General features: G+C 37.4%; 1 protein-coding gene across 1 annotated transcript; it reads left to right on the forward strand.

Annotated features, from left to right (window-relative positions):
- Positions 1 to 8326: 8326 nt before the first annotated feature.
- On the forward strand, positions 8327 to 15089 carry LOC121055510. Its single transcript, XM_040528024.1, has 3 exons — positions 8327 to 8553; positions 12342 to 13848; positions 14616 to 15089. The coding sequence occupies exons 1-3, from the start codon at positions 8327 to 8329 to the stop codon at positions 15087 to 15089; spliced, it is 2208 nt and encodes a 735-aa protein (XP_040383958.1).
- Positions 15090 to 16831: the final 1742 nt, after the last annotated feature.

A 16831-nucleotide genomic window follows, 5' to 3' on the forward strand; every position in this document is an offset into this window, starting at 1 on the left:
CGAAGAACACTCTGAGTTTGGTGCTGCCTCAATTGCTTGAAGCATTTTCTGGGCTTTTCTCCTTTTATTATGCAAAAACGAATACATGTGTAAGTAACAGATCACAACCCACGTACTATCGGCTTTGCCGCGTCCATCCCCGCACTATGAGCTAATCTCAAATAACAGAATCTGCATGGCTACCACCCGTTTGGCGTTCACGCATATGCAATGCAAAAGGAATCCAAAGCTAACTAACTTAAATTATGCGAAGTTTACTAACAGAGGCTGAAGCTGGCGGCGGCGCTAGGGCTGCTGGCGTGCTTGGTGGCGTCCGCGGCAGCAGCGGTGGTGACGACGCGATCGGTAATGGTGCGGAGGTGGCGGTCGGGGTGGCGGATGACGGCATTCCAGAAGGTGCAGTTCGGGTGCGAGGACGTGGTGCAGTGCGTGAAGGAGAACTGCGGGGCGGTGCAGGAGTTGTACGTGTACGCCGGGGAGATGCTCGGCGGGGAGCGTGTGGCGGTGAAGCGGATCGCGGTGGTGGCGGTGGGTAATGGCGGGTTCTCAGTGGAGGTGCAGACGCTGGGGAGGATCCGACACCGTCACATCGTGCGACTCTCACGGCCTCCACCGGCCGCCGCGGCCTCCACGCCCTCCATCGGCTGGCGCCACCCTGGGAAGAAAAGAGAAGAAGAAAGGGGGACTAATGTGTGGGCTCCACATATCTTTTCAAATTTATTTTTGCTGACTAGGATGCCACATCAGCGAAACCAAGAATACATACTGCCATGGGACTAAAATTGCACGGTTTTATATAGTTTAGGGGGAAAGATTTCTGGTATTGCGTTTTAAGGATGTCTCGTAGACTCGATGTAAAGTTGAGGGATGACATATGAACTTATTCCGATAAATGCATCACATCTACTCCATCCCTGGCCCGGCCCGCTCCAGCCCAACCCGGCGGCCTGCCTCCTTCCCGGGCCATGTCGTTGCGCTCCCTACGCCCTCCCATTTGCGATCCCGAGGAAAAGTGTTTAGGGGAAGATTTGTTTGAAGAAGCAAGTCACACGTCCCAAATATTGATCACTTTGATTCCGTGCTCTGAAATGTTTTACTTTACCCAAATAAAATGTATGTTTATTAATAAAATCAAATTAAAGGAAATACATGTATGCTTGTTATGACCTTTTTACTTGGATGCCAATTCCTTGTAACATTGGATAATAATTTGACTAGCTTAAGTCACTCATGTGATCCTACTAGGAATAAGACATTGTTTAGCCATGCTTAATGGATAAGAGCATCTCCAACTGACTTGATAAATTTAACTCTCAAAATGTCTATTTGGTCACTCTCTATTTTATTTGGCAGGTCAAATTCGTTTTTTCACTCCAACAGTCTCTCCATCATCCTCTCTATTCTAAGTCTATGACATTGAGACCTCATGTATCAGCCTATCTATTTCTTTTTCTCTCTCTCCTCTCTCCTCTCTCTTTTTCTTTCTCACCCTTTTCTTTTTGTCTTTCTCTTTCCTTTTCTTCCTCTGAGCGGCAAGCGGCAGATGAGGCCGGCAGCGTGGACGGCGTGACAGGGGAGCGACTCGGGATGGTGACGACGATGACCTCCGGTGGCTCGGCGACAGCTGCTGCGCTTGTCTCCGACGCTTGCATCTTCTCCTCGAACGGTTGCGGCGGCGGCTTGTTCCAACAGATTGCGGTGGACTAGTAGTGCAGTGTTTGGTTTGGGGCCCACGGATAGCAAATTTGGTTTGGCTGGCCAACTTTGGCAAGTGGAAGGACTAGTTTAGCCATCCGGATAGCAACTCTGTTGGATTGAAATTTTTCACCAAACTCTCCAAATTTTAGCTTAGGGAGTCAAATGGCCAGTTTATTGGAAATGCTCCAAGTATAAGGTATAGCATGGTCGAGGATATCAGTTGATGATGCTAAACACAAGGTAGTAAACAGTGGATGGATCTCGTGTGGGGAGGTTGTCATAATGGGATTACAAGTTATATGTTTAAGCACCGGAGAAATCATCATAAAGAAATATGAATAGAGAGTTTGCCGCTATAGTACCTCCCATTACCGTAGCTCGTGTTATTGTAGCAGGCCGGGCATCATGTATTTTTAGCCAAGTTTGTTTTGTTTTGGACACCATAAGTTGAAAGGAGAGAATTTAATTTGGTAAATTAAATTTGCTTTGGAAATTGAGGGCTTGGATTCTACTAGTAATAGAACTCCTAGTCTAGTTCTACTTATAGTTGATGATGTAGTTTTGGTGTAAATATGTGCAGGGTTGAGGCCATAGATACAGAACCTCTACAGGAGAGAAGTGTTTGAAGTGTTTTGTGTGAACTTTGTAAATACATATTGATGCAACAAAGTTGATCTACCATAAACTTTATTCTCTTGTTCTTGAGTGGTTGGATCGGCGGTAAAGAGCAATTAATATCAACAGGTTAGTCATCAATTTTATGGTTTTTTTATTTTTCGTTAAAATATTTGGTTGATTGGTTTTTCCATCCGTTCACCTCTTCTGATAGGCTGGGTGTTTTATTTCTTTATTTCTACTATTCATACTATAACATATGTACATATTGTTAATCATTGATCATCAATTTTTACTTGGTCAATTTATACTTTATAGCGATGTTATATAGTTTTATTATATTGGTACCCGTTTGTAAGTGGGAGCGAAAAAGGTTTACATATGAAATATTTAAGTGAAGATTTTAACATATCTGGTCATATGCACGTGTCGGTAGTCAAACTAATCCAACATGTATGCAAATTAGGTAACATTTTGTAGGACCACCTCACGGGTAATATAAATGGTATTTGCAAATTCTGTGGGTAGGATGCCTGGTTTCGAAGTTCATGGTGCACGAACTTCCGTCCAAAGTTTAGGGGATATATCAAAATAAGTTTATTTTCAGTTTTTAAGATACAACGTTTGATTCTTCATCTCATTTAAATTTTTTATGATTAATATTTTTATTGTTACTAGACGATAAAACATAAATAATACATTACGTATTTTGTAAGTTTTTTATAATTTTTTCAAATAAAACGAATGGTAAAACGTTGAACATAGAAATTAAAAAATAAACTTATTTTATGATAGAGGTAGTAGCATTTATTTGAGTGTTGAAATTGATTTTCTACTAGCATTGTGAAATGATCCTTTGATGCAGCTCATTGTTGTGCTCATTTAAACAGCAAAGACCGAGTTAGCACAGTTGGAATGTAAGACAAAACAACGAAGACGGACAATGAACTACTCCTTCCGTCAAAAAAAATCCGGTTTTTTATATCGGGTATTTGACCATCCGTCTTATTTGAAAATTTTTTTAAAAAAATTAAAAATAATAGTCACACATAAAATACTATTCATATTTTATCATCTAATAAAAATAAAATTATTAATCATAATTTTTTTGAATAACACGAAGAGTTAAACATTATATAAAAACCGACAAATTGATTTGTTTTGGGACGTATGGAGTACTTGTCACTGGATTTAAAAGAACTAATGTGATGGTTTGTCCATAGGGCCTGAGTTCCTATCATGACTATCGAACAATACAAGGATTCCTGTCATTTCAACTTGCGATTATTTCAATGGTTATTGGTAAGGAAGGGCTTGTTTAGTTTGCAAAAAGTTTTTTAAAAAAATCAAATTAAGTTTTTGGATATCCATTTGAAGTATTAAACGTACTCTAATTATAAAACAAATTTTAGATTTCACCTGGAAATCACGAGATGAATATGAGTAATTAATCCGTCATTAGTACATGGTTACTGTGGCACTTATGACTAATCACATCCTAATTAGGCTTAAAAGATTTGTCTCACGATTTCCTGTATAACTCTGTAATTAGTTTTAATGTTCATGTATATTTAATGTTTTATTTAGATGTCCAAAGATTCGATATGATGTGTTTGCGAAAAGTTTTTGCAAACTAAACGGGGCCTAAGTAACAGTATGACAACAACAAATTTCGTACTAATCTCAACAATAAGAAATTATAATGGACAGCTTTCGGGGCAAGAAGTGGGTAAGTTAACTTACCTGTCACGGAAAACGTAGTAATAGAGTACATAATTTATTAATTACTAATTATTAAAAAATATAAAATAGATTAATATGATTTTTTAAAACTTTCTTATAAAGAATTTTTAAAAATACACTGTTTAACAGTTCGGAATGCATTCGTGTGCAAAATAAGAGAACTAAGTTAACTTACCCGTCTCGGCCGAACGCGGCCTAGGTATGCATGCTGGCCTTATCCAATAGAAATTATAAAATTCAGCTCCATTAGAAATCACACAGCAAAAGAGATAAGTAGAACCATGGGAGGCACAGATTTACTCTGAAAACTCTTATCATGAAAAACCATGGACGCACGAAGTGATCACCATTTAGAGGATGATGGCAACGGAAGCTCTTTTGCTCTATTTGTTTGGGTGTCCTGCTCTCCACCAACGGAGGTATACTACCTCCATTCCAAAATAAGTTTATTTTCCAGTTTTAATACAATATTTTGACTCTTTATCTTATTTAATTTTTTTGCGATTAATATTTTTATTGTTAGTAGATGATAAAATATGAATAATATAATTTATACGTGACAAATTTTTTTAAGTTTTTTACAAGTTTTTCAAATAAGACATCAAAACGTAGAAATAAAAAAATGAAGTTATTAATGTACCAAGAAAGTACTATATAGTGCCGAATTAAAAACAGAGGTATATTTGTAGTGTCAGGGCAGGATAGACCCGTCCTTGGGTTAAGCACCATGTTGGTCCAGCATTTTTTTTGGCGCACATAAAAGTACATGATTGCATGAATTTGGTTTGTGATGTACACTCTAGTTAGGTGATGTTTAGATTGAAATTTTTTTTTGGAGAAATGTCACGTCAAATGTTTGATCGAATGTCGGAAGGGGTTTTCGGACACGAATGAAAAAATGAATTTTATGCCTAGCCTAGAAACCGCGAGACGAATCTTTTGAGCCTAATTAATCCATCATTAGCATATATTGGTTACTGTAGCACTTATGACTAATCATGGGCTAATTAGGCTAAAAATATTCGTCTTAAGATTTCTTTCATAACTGTGCAATTAGTTTTTTGATTCATCTATGTTTAATGCTTTATTCAGGTGTCTAAAAATTCGATGTGATATTTTTGGAGAAAATTTTAGAAACTAAACAATGCCTTATACACTAGATGTACTGTCAAAAAATTTCATTCCCCGGCAAATCATTAACCTATCATGGTTATATGATTATTGTTTCTGCAGAGAGGTCATTAGCCAATCTAATCTATGGAGCACTAACTATTTTAACTTGTCCTTCACTTATTATTCTTTAAATCTGTCGGCTAAAATTATCTTTTATACCGTCGGACAGTTAACATAACTTTACCCCTTCTTACACAAACTTTCTACATATATGAGACTTTCTAAACTAAAAATCATCTTACCAATTTTAGAGTTTCCAAATATTAGAAATTATCTTTCTAATTAAATCCATCATACGGTGTACCAACTGAATGTACTCATCATTCATTAATCGTTGTTCAAATCCGATGGCTAAAATTATATTTGTAAGATTAGACGCTAGGACGAACTATATCTCTCCTTACATAAATATACTATATATATCATAGACTTTCTAAGTTTGAATTATCAATTATAGAGTTTTCATATGTTAGAGATTAATTATTTTTTCAATTAGAAATAAGCCAAACACTTTATATATATTAACCCTTTTATACAAATATAAATATATATGTTCCAATTAGAAATTTTATATAAATACGCACTACATAGTTTTAGAATTAGAATCAAAATCCAAACACAACATTGGCGTGGCTGGCACGGTAGCACAAGCCATCACAAAACATTAGAACACCGACAATGATATAAAAACAATGAAGTTTGTATTCATTGCCACGCCATACCTGCGCTTGTCATCAAATCGATCAAGGCCCTAGATCAGTATTTTCGAACACCCAAACGACCAAATCAATAACAATAACCAAAAATATTACGTTGGCATCATCTTTTTATGTGAAATAAATAAATTCCATTATCTATCAAATGATACATCACTACAGAATATTTTTAATGATTGAAGAATATCTGCACCTACAGATAATAATGAACGGAAAACACAACCTACAGAAACATCACTAGTAATTTCACTTTATTAAAAACCGTGATATATTTTGTGAATTGAAAAAACGTGTGCTATAAATATTTGTTAGTTATTTTAAAATCTAATAATATTTGATTTAAATATCTTTTTATGTGATACAATGAGACACAATGAAATTTGTTTTCAACTTGGGAAAAATTTTAAGACTTTGAATTACTTATTATTTGAGAGTTGTACGGTTGTTTTGTTTATTTAATATATATAATATATATATAGATCAATAATTTTTAATTTAATATAAGGGGATGAAAATATGGATGCAACTTATTATAAAGTAGTTTTCATTAACTTAGCTTTACAGAGTTTAAGTTTTGTGTTAATATTAAATAATATAAATAAATTATTTAATTAAAGTTGTCCTCTCAATGTGTGAACTTGATCCTATAGTGATTATGGAATTAGTGTATGAATTTATTGTTGCAATATTTCTAAATTAGAGTATAAACTTGGCCTTCCAAGCTCTAGAATTACCATTCAAACTTAAAAACTTGCAATTACAATATATACCGATCTATAATTAATTATGCAAACCAACAATACTCACTATTAACTAGTGTTTGCTATTTTTTGTTAGAGTTTATTTAGATGATAATAATAACAAATGTGCTTGATAGACAAATAACTATGAATACTTGGTTCATATAATTATATTTGAAAGAGTTGGATATCTTATTTACATTACTAAATAGAGTCGCACTGTTAGCATGTGTATAATATTAGAAAAGAACCAAGTTGAGACCTGAGAGATAGATACATAATAGCAAAGACTTGCATTCCTTCTGGTCAATATCTTGTGGTCTCTATGGAGAGGTCCTTCGCCAATATATTAGAATATTAGAGGTAGAGAAAAAAAAGACTTGCATTAATTCATGGTGCATAAGGTATTATATATAATACCCTCTCCATTTTAAAATATAAACTATTTCTAAAGTTTGAATACTGCAGCAAAATAAACATATCTAACATTATTTACAACATTGTTTATCACATTAATCATTTTTCCTTTAAAAATACTTCCTACTTTACCCCTACCTATCGTTCCACCTCATCCATTTCTCATTAATTATGAGACATAATAATATGTTTTAAATTTTAATTCCTAGTAAGTAACTCATAAATAATAAGGGCATGTTCAACAGTAGAGCACATTGTGGGCTCTATAATGATACGTGCAAAGGTAGAGTCAGATATGATTTCTCTTCAGTAATGTAATAAAATATTTTTATTAAGCTAGTTTTCTTTTTATACATTCTCACGCAAGAAAATTTTCTTTAATAAATATTTAGAGTCGACTCTAAGCCGTTGCCATGCATGATAACAACTTTTCTCTCTCCTTCCCTCTCTTTTCTCCACGTCACCAAATTTGCTTACGTTGCGATTGAGAGAGTAAGCTAATAGGTAACTGCCCTAATGTTTTTGGACGGAGACGGTAGAAGACGATGAAATTGAGAAACAGAGGAAACTCTTTCTTTTAAAGACAAGTGCAAGTGGGAAGACCTGCATTCCTTCCGGTCAACGTTTTGTGGCAGCCTCGTGTATAGTACTAGGCAGGTGGGAAAAAAATGTATATAGGCTTGGTTTAGTTCCTAATTTTTTTTTCTAAAAACATCATGTCGAATCTTTAGACATCTAAATGAAGCATTAAATATACATGAATATTAAAACTAATTACACAGTTATGGAAAAAATCGTAAGACGAATCTTTTGAGCCTAATTAGGACATGATTAGCCATAAGTGCTACAGTAACCAACATATGCTAATGACGGATTAATTAGACTCAATAGATTCGTCTCGCGGTTTTCAGCCGAAATCTGAAATTTGTTTTTTCATTTATGTCCGAAAACCCCTTCCGACATCTGCTCAAACGTTCGATATGATCCTTTAGCAAAAATTTTTGTCAACCGAACAACCCCATAGATAATAGATCAACAAGACAGAAGCAGCCTTTGCATCCTGCCACATTACAGTATTACACCGGCAGGTCTGAAAACTCTCTTGCAGTGATTCTGCAAGAAGTGATCATGAGCAACCGGAGCACACACGGTGGCGTGATGGGTGGCTGCTGTTGCTGCTGTTGCCCTAACACGCGACCAGCGGTCGCTGATGGGAACGCACAGATGGCCATCGCCGTCGTCGTCCCAGACAGCCAGTGTGACCAGGAGAGGCCTGAGCTGGGGATGAACCGCGCCGTGCTGCTGGAGGTGTTCTTCGCGAGCGCAGCGAGTGGCATTGGAACTATCGGGTTTGTCTGGGCGACTGTTGTCCTCCTCGGTGGCTTTGAGACTGAGCTGAATCAGGTGGACTTTTGGTTCATCACGGCCCTAAGCTTCTTTCAAGCCATTCGGTGAGTTGTTTGTTATATGTCTAATTTGTAGTTTCTTTCTCTCTTCTTTTTCTTTCAAGAACTGAGTAGTAGATATGTGCCGTCTATATTTCCAGTTTACTTGTCTACAGTTTAAGGCCTGGCTTCGAATAAGTCAAACGTCATATTTACTAATTTGTGAACGAAAAATAATTTGTAAATAAAAATTCTGTATAAGTGTTTTAGTGATCTAGAAGCAAAGGCTGAAAAATAAACTTTAATAAAAAAACCCTCAAAATTAACTCCAAATTTAAAATTAAAAATTCAAACTTTGGCTTATAAAGATAAGCAAAGATACGAGAGTGCAAGTATACAACTTTTACGGTGGTATGGACTGAGATTGAAAATAATATAGACTTTCTATCTTTTCGGAGTCACTCGTTAAAAATGGTAATTGATTACTTTGTTAATTAATTGATTAGCAGTATTTTGTAGTTTAGATATTTCTGTCCATAAAAAAGTATATCAAAAAAATGTATTAGGTGTGTATTTAATATCTTAGGTTATTTAAGATCACAATAAAAAGAAAGATGTTTTTAATGGTTAGTAGTATAATTTAATCACGGTTATTTGATAAAAATAGATCAAACTATGTCGATTAAATTATATGGCCGGCCAGTAGAATTTGTACCGGAGAGGTACCATCTTTTTTATCTAAGGCAGCGTTTAGTTGGAGAAATTTTTTAGAGAGAGGTCACGTCAACCTGTACGGTCACATATTTAAAGTATTAAACGTTGTCTAATTATAAAACAAATTTTAGATTCCGGCTGAAAACCGCGAGACGAATTTTTTGATTCTAATTAATCTGTCATTAGCACATGTTTGTTACTGTAGCACTTATGGCTAATCATGTATTAATTAGACTCAAAAGATTTATCTCACGATTTCCTCCATAACTGTTTAATTACTTTTAATGTTCATGTATATTTAATATTTTATTTAGATGTCCAAAAATTCGATATGATGTTTTTAGTAAAAGTTTTTGGAAACTTAACGACCCTAAGTGATCCTAAGTGATCGTATCTATTTCTACTACGGGGCATAGTTTTTATCCCCGGAGGTGGACACCTAAGGCTGCGTTGAGCGCTACACCTTCTTAGGCCCCATATTCTCTCTTTTTTCACGTTCACATTTACCAAACTGTTAAACGGTATATTTTTTAAAAGAATTATAAAAAATTACTTTAAAATCATATTAATATATTTTATATTTTTTAATATTTAATAATTAATTAATCATGTAGTATGTTTGCGTGTCGGCCTAACTAACATGGCCTCCAAGATATTCGATCTGTGAAGACGAAGACGAGAGGAATTGGGGATTTTCTGTATTCATGTACTTAGGCCGCGATCGTTCCAAGGTCGATAAGTTAATTTATCCGGCGCAGAAAATACAGTAACAGTACATAATTAATTTATTACTAATTATTTATAACATATAAAATATATTAATATGATTTTTTTAAAACAACTTTTCTATAATTTTTTTTGCAAAAAGTACATCGTTTAGCAATTTGGTAAACGTGCACGCGGAAAACGAGGGAGATAAGTTAACTTATGCCACCTCCAACAATAGAGGTAGCATACTATCTCTAAGCATTCTAAAAAACAATTTCTTCAATGGTCTAGCTCTTAACAAGTAGCTCATAGTATAAATGACTCTATAAGTCATTCTCACTTGACATTAAAATATATGCAAAATACTCTCTCTTGATTGTTTTTATCTCTCTTTTATTAAAAAATATATAAAAAATTATATATTACATCTAAGATAGCCATTAGAGGTGGCCTTAGAATGGGAGCTGAATGCGGCCTTAGTCAAAGACCACATATAAAATGCATGCAAGGATGGAAAAAAATTCCCACTACATATATCCTTAAAATCCCCACTCATGCAATAACATCACATTTGAAACTAAATACTAGATTAATACACACTAGAGTAATCTAAAAGCATGTTTGAAGTTATCGTCGAGCCGTGCAACTCTTGAACAAAGAAGAAAAGAATTCCATCGGGGCTTAAAAGAAATAAAATAATTCCATCCCTCTTCAATAAAGTGGACCTTGAGGCCTTCCCAAACTGTCCTTCAGATTTGAGCTCTCCGTACCAAATTGTACTTCGGCTCTTCACAGATTTGAAACGTCAATGTTGATGAATTACCTTGCCAAACTGTTCTTCGGACCTCCACGGATTGAAACAGATTGAAATAGACCTTTACAATTTGGCAGGACAATTTGCCAAACTGTTCATCGGTCCTTGATGGACGGCGACTTCCGGGATTGGCAGTGACTGACGAGAGGTGGGCACGCGACGGGATTTTTAGTATGCATTGACTTAAGCAAAAGACCATATATAAAATGCATGCAAGTATTGGGTGGACGACATACTTGTAAACGAAAAATAATTTATGAATAATTTTTATACATGTATTATTAGCAATCCAAAGCCAAGCTAGAAAAATAAACTTCGGTAAAAAATCTTAAATTAACTCTAAATTTAATGTTTAAAATTTAAATTTTTACTTATAAGCATAAGCGTAAGGGAACCTATAGGGGTTATATTTTTTGCCGGGATGACCAAAAGAGACCATCCAAATGGTATTAGGATTAGGAGAGAAAAAATGTTATAAATTACATGACAGAAGGCTGTTAAGGTCGATTATGCACCAAAGTGTACACCTAGGACTAACATGTCAACCACACCCACACAATACCGAGAGTAGAGCCTAGCGCCAAACCAACCGTCTCTATGCGTGATTTATTGTCGTCGGCCAATATCTATAAAGTGGATCATAAAGGTTTCGGCGAAGGACAACCAAATATATTATCACTCCTTTTACTTCCTGGCCTTAAAACTGGCTAGCGTCTTTTATAAACTCTTCCCAAAATTTCTCATCAATGGAAGGGAATTCCACTGGGGCGAATACTCCTTGCTAGTTCTTGCCCAATCCATTGTCTTTGTTGCTACTACCTCAGTCTCATAATAAGTTTATTTTTCGTTTTTCCATGTCTAACATTTAACCATTCGTCTTATTTGAAAAAATTTTAAAAAATAAACAATGGTCCTAGAGGGTTTATTGCTAATAAAATTTATCTCAAGATGCGAAATGCATTTTTTAAGATTGCTCACTACATATATATCCTTAACACGATATATCTCAAGATGCGGAATGCATTTTTTTTTAAAAAAATGCCTCGCGGTGAGGAAGATCCATGTGAAGCACAAATCTTAAAGTCCATCGAACGGTTAAGAGGCCATGTGGATGTCCAGTCCCGGGGATAGAAGATTTTCCGTTCTACTACCATGGAACCAAGAGAGATAATTGTTCAATGAAATGAGATCATTTTCATTTTTCACCTATCTGTTGTAGATCGTCTTTACCTTTCTGTTATTCAATGAAATGAAATCGGAAGCTTTGATCATTATTACTACTTTTTAACATTTTTCCCTGCAGTGGAGCATCTCTAAGAGAATGTTAATATTTTGTTATTGGGTTCATCTAAAAAATATTAGTCATAAAAATTACACGCTTCTCTAAGAGAAATTTAAAAATGAATCACTTATATTAGGAATCTATATTTTTGCTCCAAATTTAGGATACAATTAAGATAATTTTAGGCATAGATAAATATTAGGAATGTATTTGGTAACCTGTTATAGATATAATTTCTAGTCTAATTCCTAAAATTTGGTTTTAGAGATTAATTGTAGACATGGTTTTCTAGGTAATGTAGAGAGTTCACAGATTATTACTTTTATGTTGTGGCAGGCTATTTGGTGGCGACTGGAACGCTGACCAAAAGATCCTTTTCGGGCTACCACTAGATGCTCTTTCCCAGCCTAAAGCAAACGGTTGCTCGTTTCTTTTATGTTGCCTCAACTATGCCTCCTGCTACACTCCCAAGTTGAGCTGCCTTCTCTTCTCCGGGAAGGTCGTGTGCATCTTTTCAGCGTTCCTTGTTCGTTTCTTGAAATTCGTAGTGATTCTTGGCACCCTAATTCTGTCGGTAGCTCGGCTGATCCTTGGCAACGTGGCTCCCCACGCCGAAGCTGCCAACCTGAAATCAGCATTCAGTCTGTACTACGGCTTGTCGATTGTGCAGGCCGTGGTATCCTACATGGCATTCTCGTACTCTCATGCTCAGCAAGACATGGTCCAGGACATCCGTGACAAATACAACTTTGCAGCCGGAGACGTGGAAGACGAGCCGTTCCTGGTGTACTACGCCCACCTCAAGAAGATCTGCAAGGCTGGGGGCATCGCCGAGACCTTAAACATGACGCTGCCCGCCTTCGCAGTAGCGTCTCTTGGCTCCAATGAGCAGCAAGTTCGTGTCGCCGCGATCAAGATCTTGCAGTATTTGGTACAAGAGAGAGATTACAAGGAGCAAACACTTTCAGCCATTCGAGATTCCTTTGGTGCAGCTGCGTCGTTGTTCAGGACGATGGCACTGACCAGCCAGGACAAGACGTCGAGGGAGGCAAGAGAGGGGGCTACCTCGATCATGGTGGAGCTGGCTGGTGATCTTCACATTTCTGGGCTAATCCCATGTGCCACACAGTCCATCTACTCATTGCTTAAGACTAGCAGCAGGCGGCGTTTGGATGGCATGAAAATCCTCGAACGGCTCTCGACTAAGAATTGCAACTTGGCAGACATATCCAGCTCGGATGAACTCATGTCAAAGATCATAGAGTTCACGGAGCCCAAGATCTCTCGTGGTGTATCAACCATGGCTGACGATGGCTTCCAAATGGCCGAGAGGGCACTCTTAGTGCTGACCAGGCTTGGAGGACAGACTGGTGAACAGGGTTCCATGATGAGACAAGTGATCTTGAGAAATGTCTTTCTTATGTCGAACATCAAAGAGATGTTGCAAGGTGCTAATAACAACGACCGGCGTCTTCAGGAGATGCAGAAGCGAGGTATGGGAATAGTGGATGGTTTTGCTTTGGACAGCGAATCAAGAAATCATGGAGCCATCATAAAAATTCTTACCCTCGTGCTGAATATTTTCCGTCATGGGCCAAACAATGAATTCAGACTGGCCGCTGGAAAAACTCTAGCAAGACTAACCACTGAAAGCAGGGTGAATTGTGATGCCATCTTGACTAAGGAAAACTTTCAGGCGCTCCGTGATACGCTTTTCGAGGTTTCTGAGAGAGCACATTTAGTAATTGCAGCAAATATCCTGAAAAATCTGTGTGAAAACTGTGAGGCGCAACACGGCCAACATGACGCCTTGCTGGGATTCGTTCAAGATAACATGGAGAAGGTAAGCATTCGTCGAGGTTAAATTTATGAGTTTGCTTCTCTTTTGTAATAGCCTTACTTTTTCTTAATTATAATTACGAATGGCTTAGTAGTACTAGCACATTTTTTTTCTTAATTATAAATACGATGTCGGTGAATGTAAGCATTCGTCGAGGTCATTTCATACTAAACCATCTTTTGCTTAGTATGTGCTAGTTTTTTTTTCCTCCTATAAATAAATTTCTAAGATGCAAATGGCTTAGTACTTCTGCATCATTGAACATATCTCCACAACCATGCAACTTTAATTCAATCTGCACAGTTTGAAATTAAAAATCTGACTATGGATAGCTCAATAATAGTTTACTGTGTGATCGTGTCCTATATCCCCTTTTAGCTACACTCTCCGTAACTCCATTCCAAAATATAAAAAACCTAAGACTGCATTAGAGATTCTTACGGACAAATAGAATATTTCAGTCCTTAGCTTCTATTACACACAGTCGGAACCTTTTCTACTGTTCATATTCTAAATATAATTGTAGGGTGCTTGTTTTAAAAGGTTCGATCGGGCGTTTCTTAATATGAAAATTCTAGTGGGCTAGTACGGAAGCAGCACGGAAGTTGTTCATATACAACATTTCAATCTGCATTCTGCAGAGAAAGAAACCTGCATATGAATTATTATATTTAGAAAAGAAAATTATCATTGAGCTGAACATGTAGTGATCTTTCTAAGAAATGGATTCAAATACCAGGGAGCTAATGCTCTTGTTGTTTACCTTGTAGATACTTGAAGCAATGTACCAGCTAGGCAGTGGCGATCTGATAGGAGAGGACATGGGGACCTTCCTTGGCCTTATTTTGCAGCTCAGTAAACTTGTCACTGTGGCAGACTTCAACACGTATGTAGCAGCCAACGGAAATGGAGGTGACCGCAGGGATTTCATACAGAAACTGAAGTCAATCCTTGAAAGGGCAAATGAACAGGAAACAGGTGTACGCGAAATGCACCCTGGAATCAGGAGGTTCACCATTGAACTGGCGATATGGATGGCGCAGACGTGGGAGCAGCCTCAGTTTCACTGGAAGCAGCGTCTCGAGGACTGTGGCATGCGGAGTGCTCTTGTGGAGGCGGAGCAGACAGCGAGAAGGGCGCCATGGCGAGAAGATTGCAAGCTTTCGCCTGGAGGCGTCCCTGTTCTGGAGTACGAACAGTCCCTCCATTCTCTTGCCTCCAGGGCACTGGAGCTGATTCGTTAGGAGCACAGTGTGCGGTAGCTCGCTTCGAGCTTTCTGCCGTGAAAAATCTATCCCAAGAATGGTGTGCTGTGCTTTCAGTTCTCTGCTTCATCCTGTTTATCTATGGTGTGCTCCTGTTGTTTGTGTGTGTTGCAAACTTGCAATGTCAGTTATGCTGTTAATTTCTTCCTGCCACAAACTGAGTTGGAAGACATGCAGCCTCGGCTTTTCACTTTTACTTTAAGCTTATAAGCCAAAATTTAAATTTTTAACATTAAATTTAGAGTTGCTTTTGGATTTTTTTCACATAAGTTTATTTTACCGTCTTTTAGATTGCTAAAAATTCGTATATAAAATTTTTATTTAGACATTACTTTTTGTCATCAAAAGTCCCTCCGTATCGTAGGACGTGGACATTTCTATTAGATTAAGTTTGTTTACTATAGCTTTCCATTATTACATGCATTTCACATTTGTGTGAGAGTCCATCACACAATCTTCCTTCGTAAACAATCACAGATGTCTTGTGAGGAAGTCCAGTAAGCAGGGTAGAATTGAGCCTGAGACAACTTAGGGCTTAGCCACACTCATATTTTTTTTAATGAAATACTACCTATATATTTTCCAAAAAAAATATATATATATGAAACCTCGGTGGTCTAGCCCCACTCGTTCGAGCTAGACCCACACATGGTATTTCCAGCGCAATAGCCCATCACATGATAAAGAGAGTACCAAAAACCTCAGGTTGTCTCTCATCCGGCGTCTGCTCGTCTTCTCTCCCTGCCTCAGGCATCGGCGACAGCGCTCGCTTGCGGACTGCGGTAGCAACCATCGGCGGGTGCAAGGGGCTCGGCCGTGGGGCGCATCGGCCGCGGCAGTGGGGTGGTAGGGCGTGGCTGCAGTGGCACTCGCTCGAAGTCCCCCCGTAGCCTGTAGCTATTCCCAAGTAGTACAGCAGAGGATCACATTTGCAAGTAGCCAAGCTCCAAGAGCCCAAATACAAGGAGGTACTTCCTCCTTTCTCAGTTTTTTCATTCTTCCCCTTTCTTAGCATTTACCAATTATCTAATTGATACTACATCCGTTTTATAATGTAATATTTTCTAGCGTATCCTAAATTCATATATAGATATCAATGAATCTAGACATATATATAAACAATATACATTGGTTAATAGATGAATCTAAGCATAGCTAAAACTTCTTACATTATGAAACGGAGGGAGTAGCAATTAGTCGATTTCAAATTTGGTTTGATTTCGTAGATGAAGAGGAGCAGATCAATGAAATCATTCTATTAGGTCCAGTCCTCAAAATAAATCCACCCCCAACTTCAGAAACAGTGTGAACTGATGAATCCACCCCAGCCCCCACATACAACCCCACAGAGTGATAGTAGAAACCAGAGTTGGTACCAATTAGCAATATAATTGTGCTTGATCCAAATGTGATTGTTGCTGACCATAGGCTTCGTACACCAGCTGAACAATTGAACCTAAACATTAGGGATGCTTATAGAAGGGAGTATTTATTACATGTCAACAAGTTGATCATAAGTATCCACAAACAAAAATAGGAGGTGTCACTTGAGCTTTCAGAAATCATGGTTCAAAACGCATAATTAAGTTACCATGCTATGAGCCTACGAGGACGCGCAAGCATAATTACATATATCTAGAGGTTTGTCATGCTTCGCTCCAGCCCAAGCCTTAGGCGATGGGCCTCCGCTTTGCTTCGGCGAAGTGACCTTTATACGAGCG

Source organism: Oryza brachyantha, chromosome 10 (assembly GCF_000231095.2).
Source record: "Oryza brachyantha chromosome 10, ObraRS2, whole genome shotgun sequence".
In the NCBI taxonomy this organism is placed as follows: domain Eukaryota; kingdom Viridiplantae; phylum Streptophyta; class Magnoliopsida; order Poales; family Poaceae; genus Oryza; species Oryza brachyantha.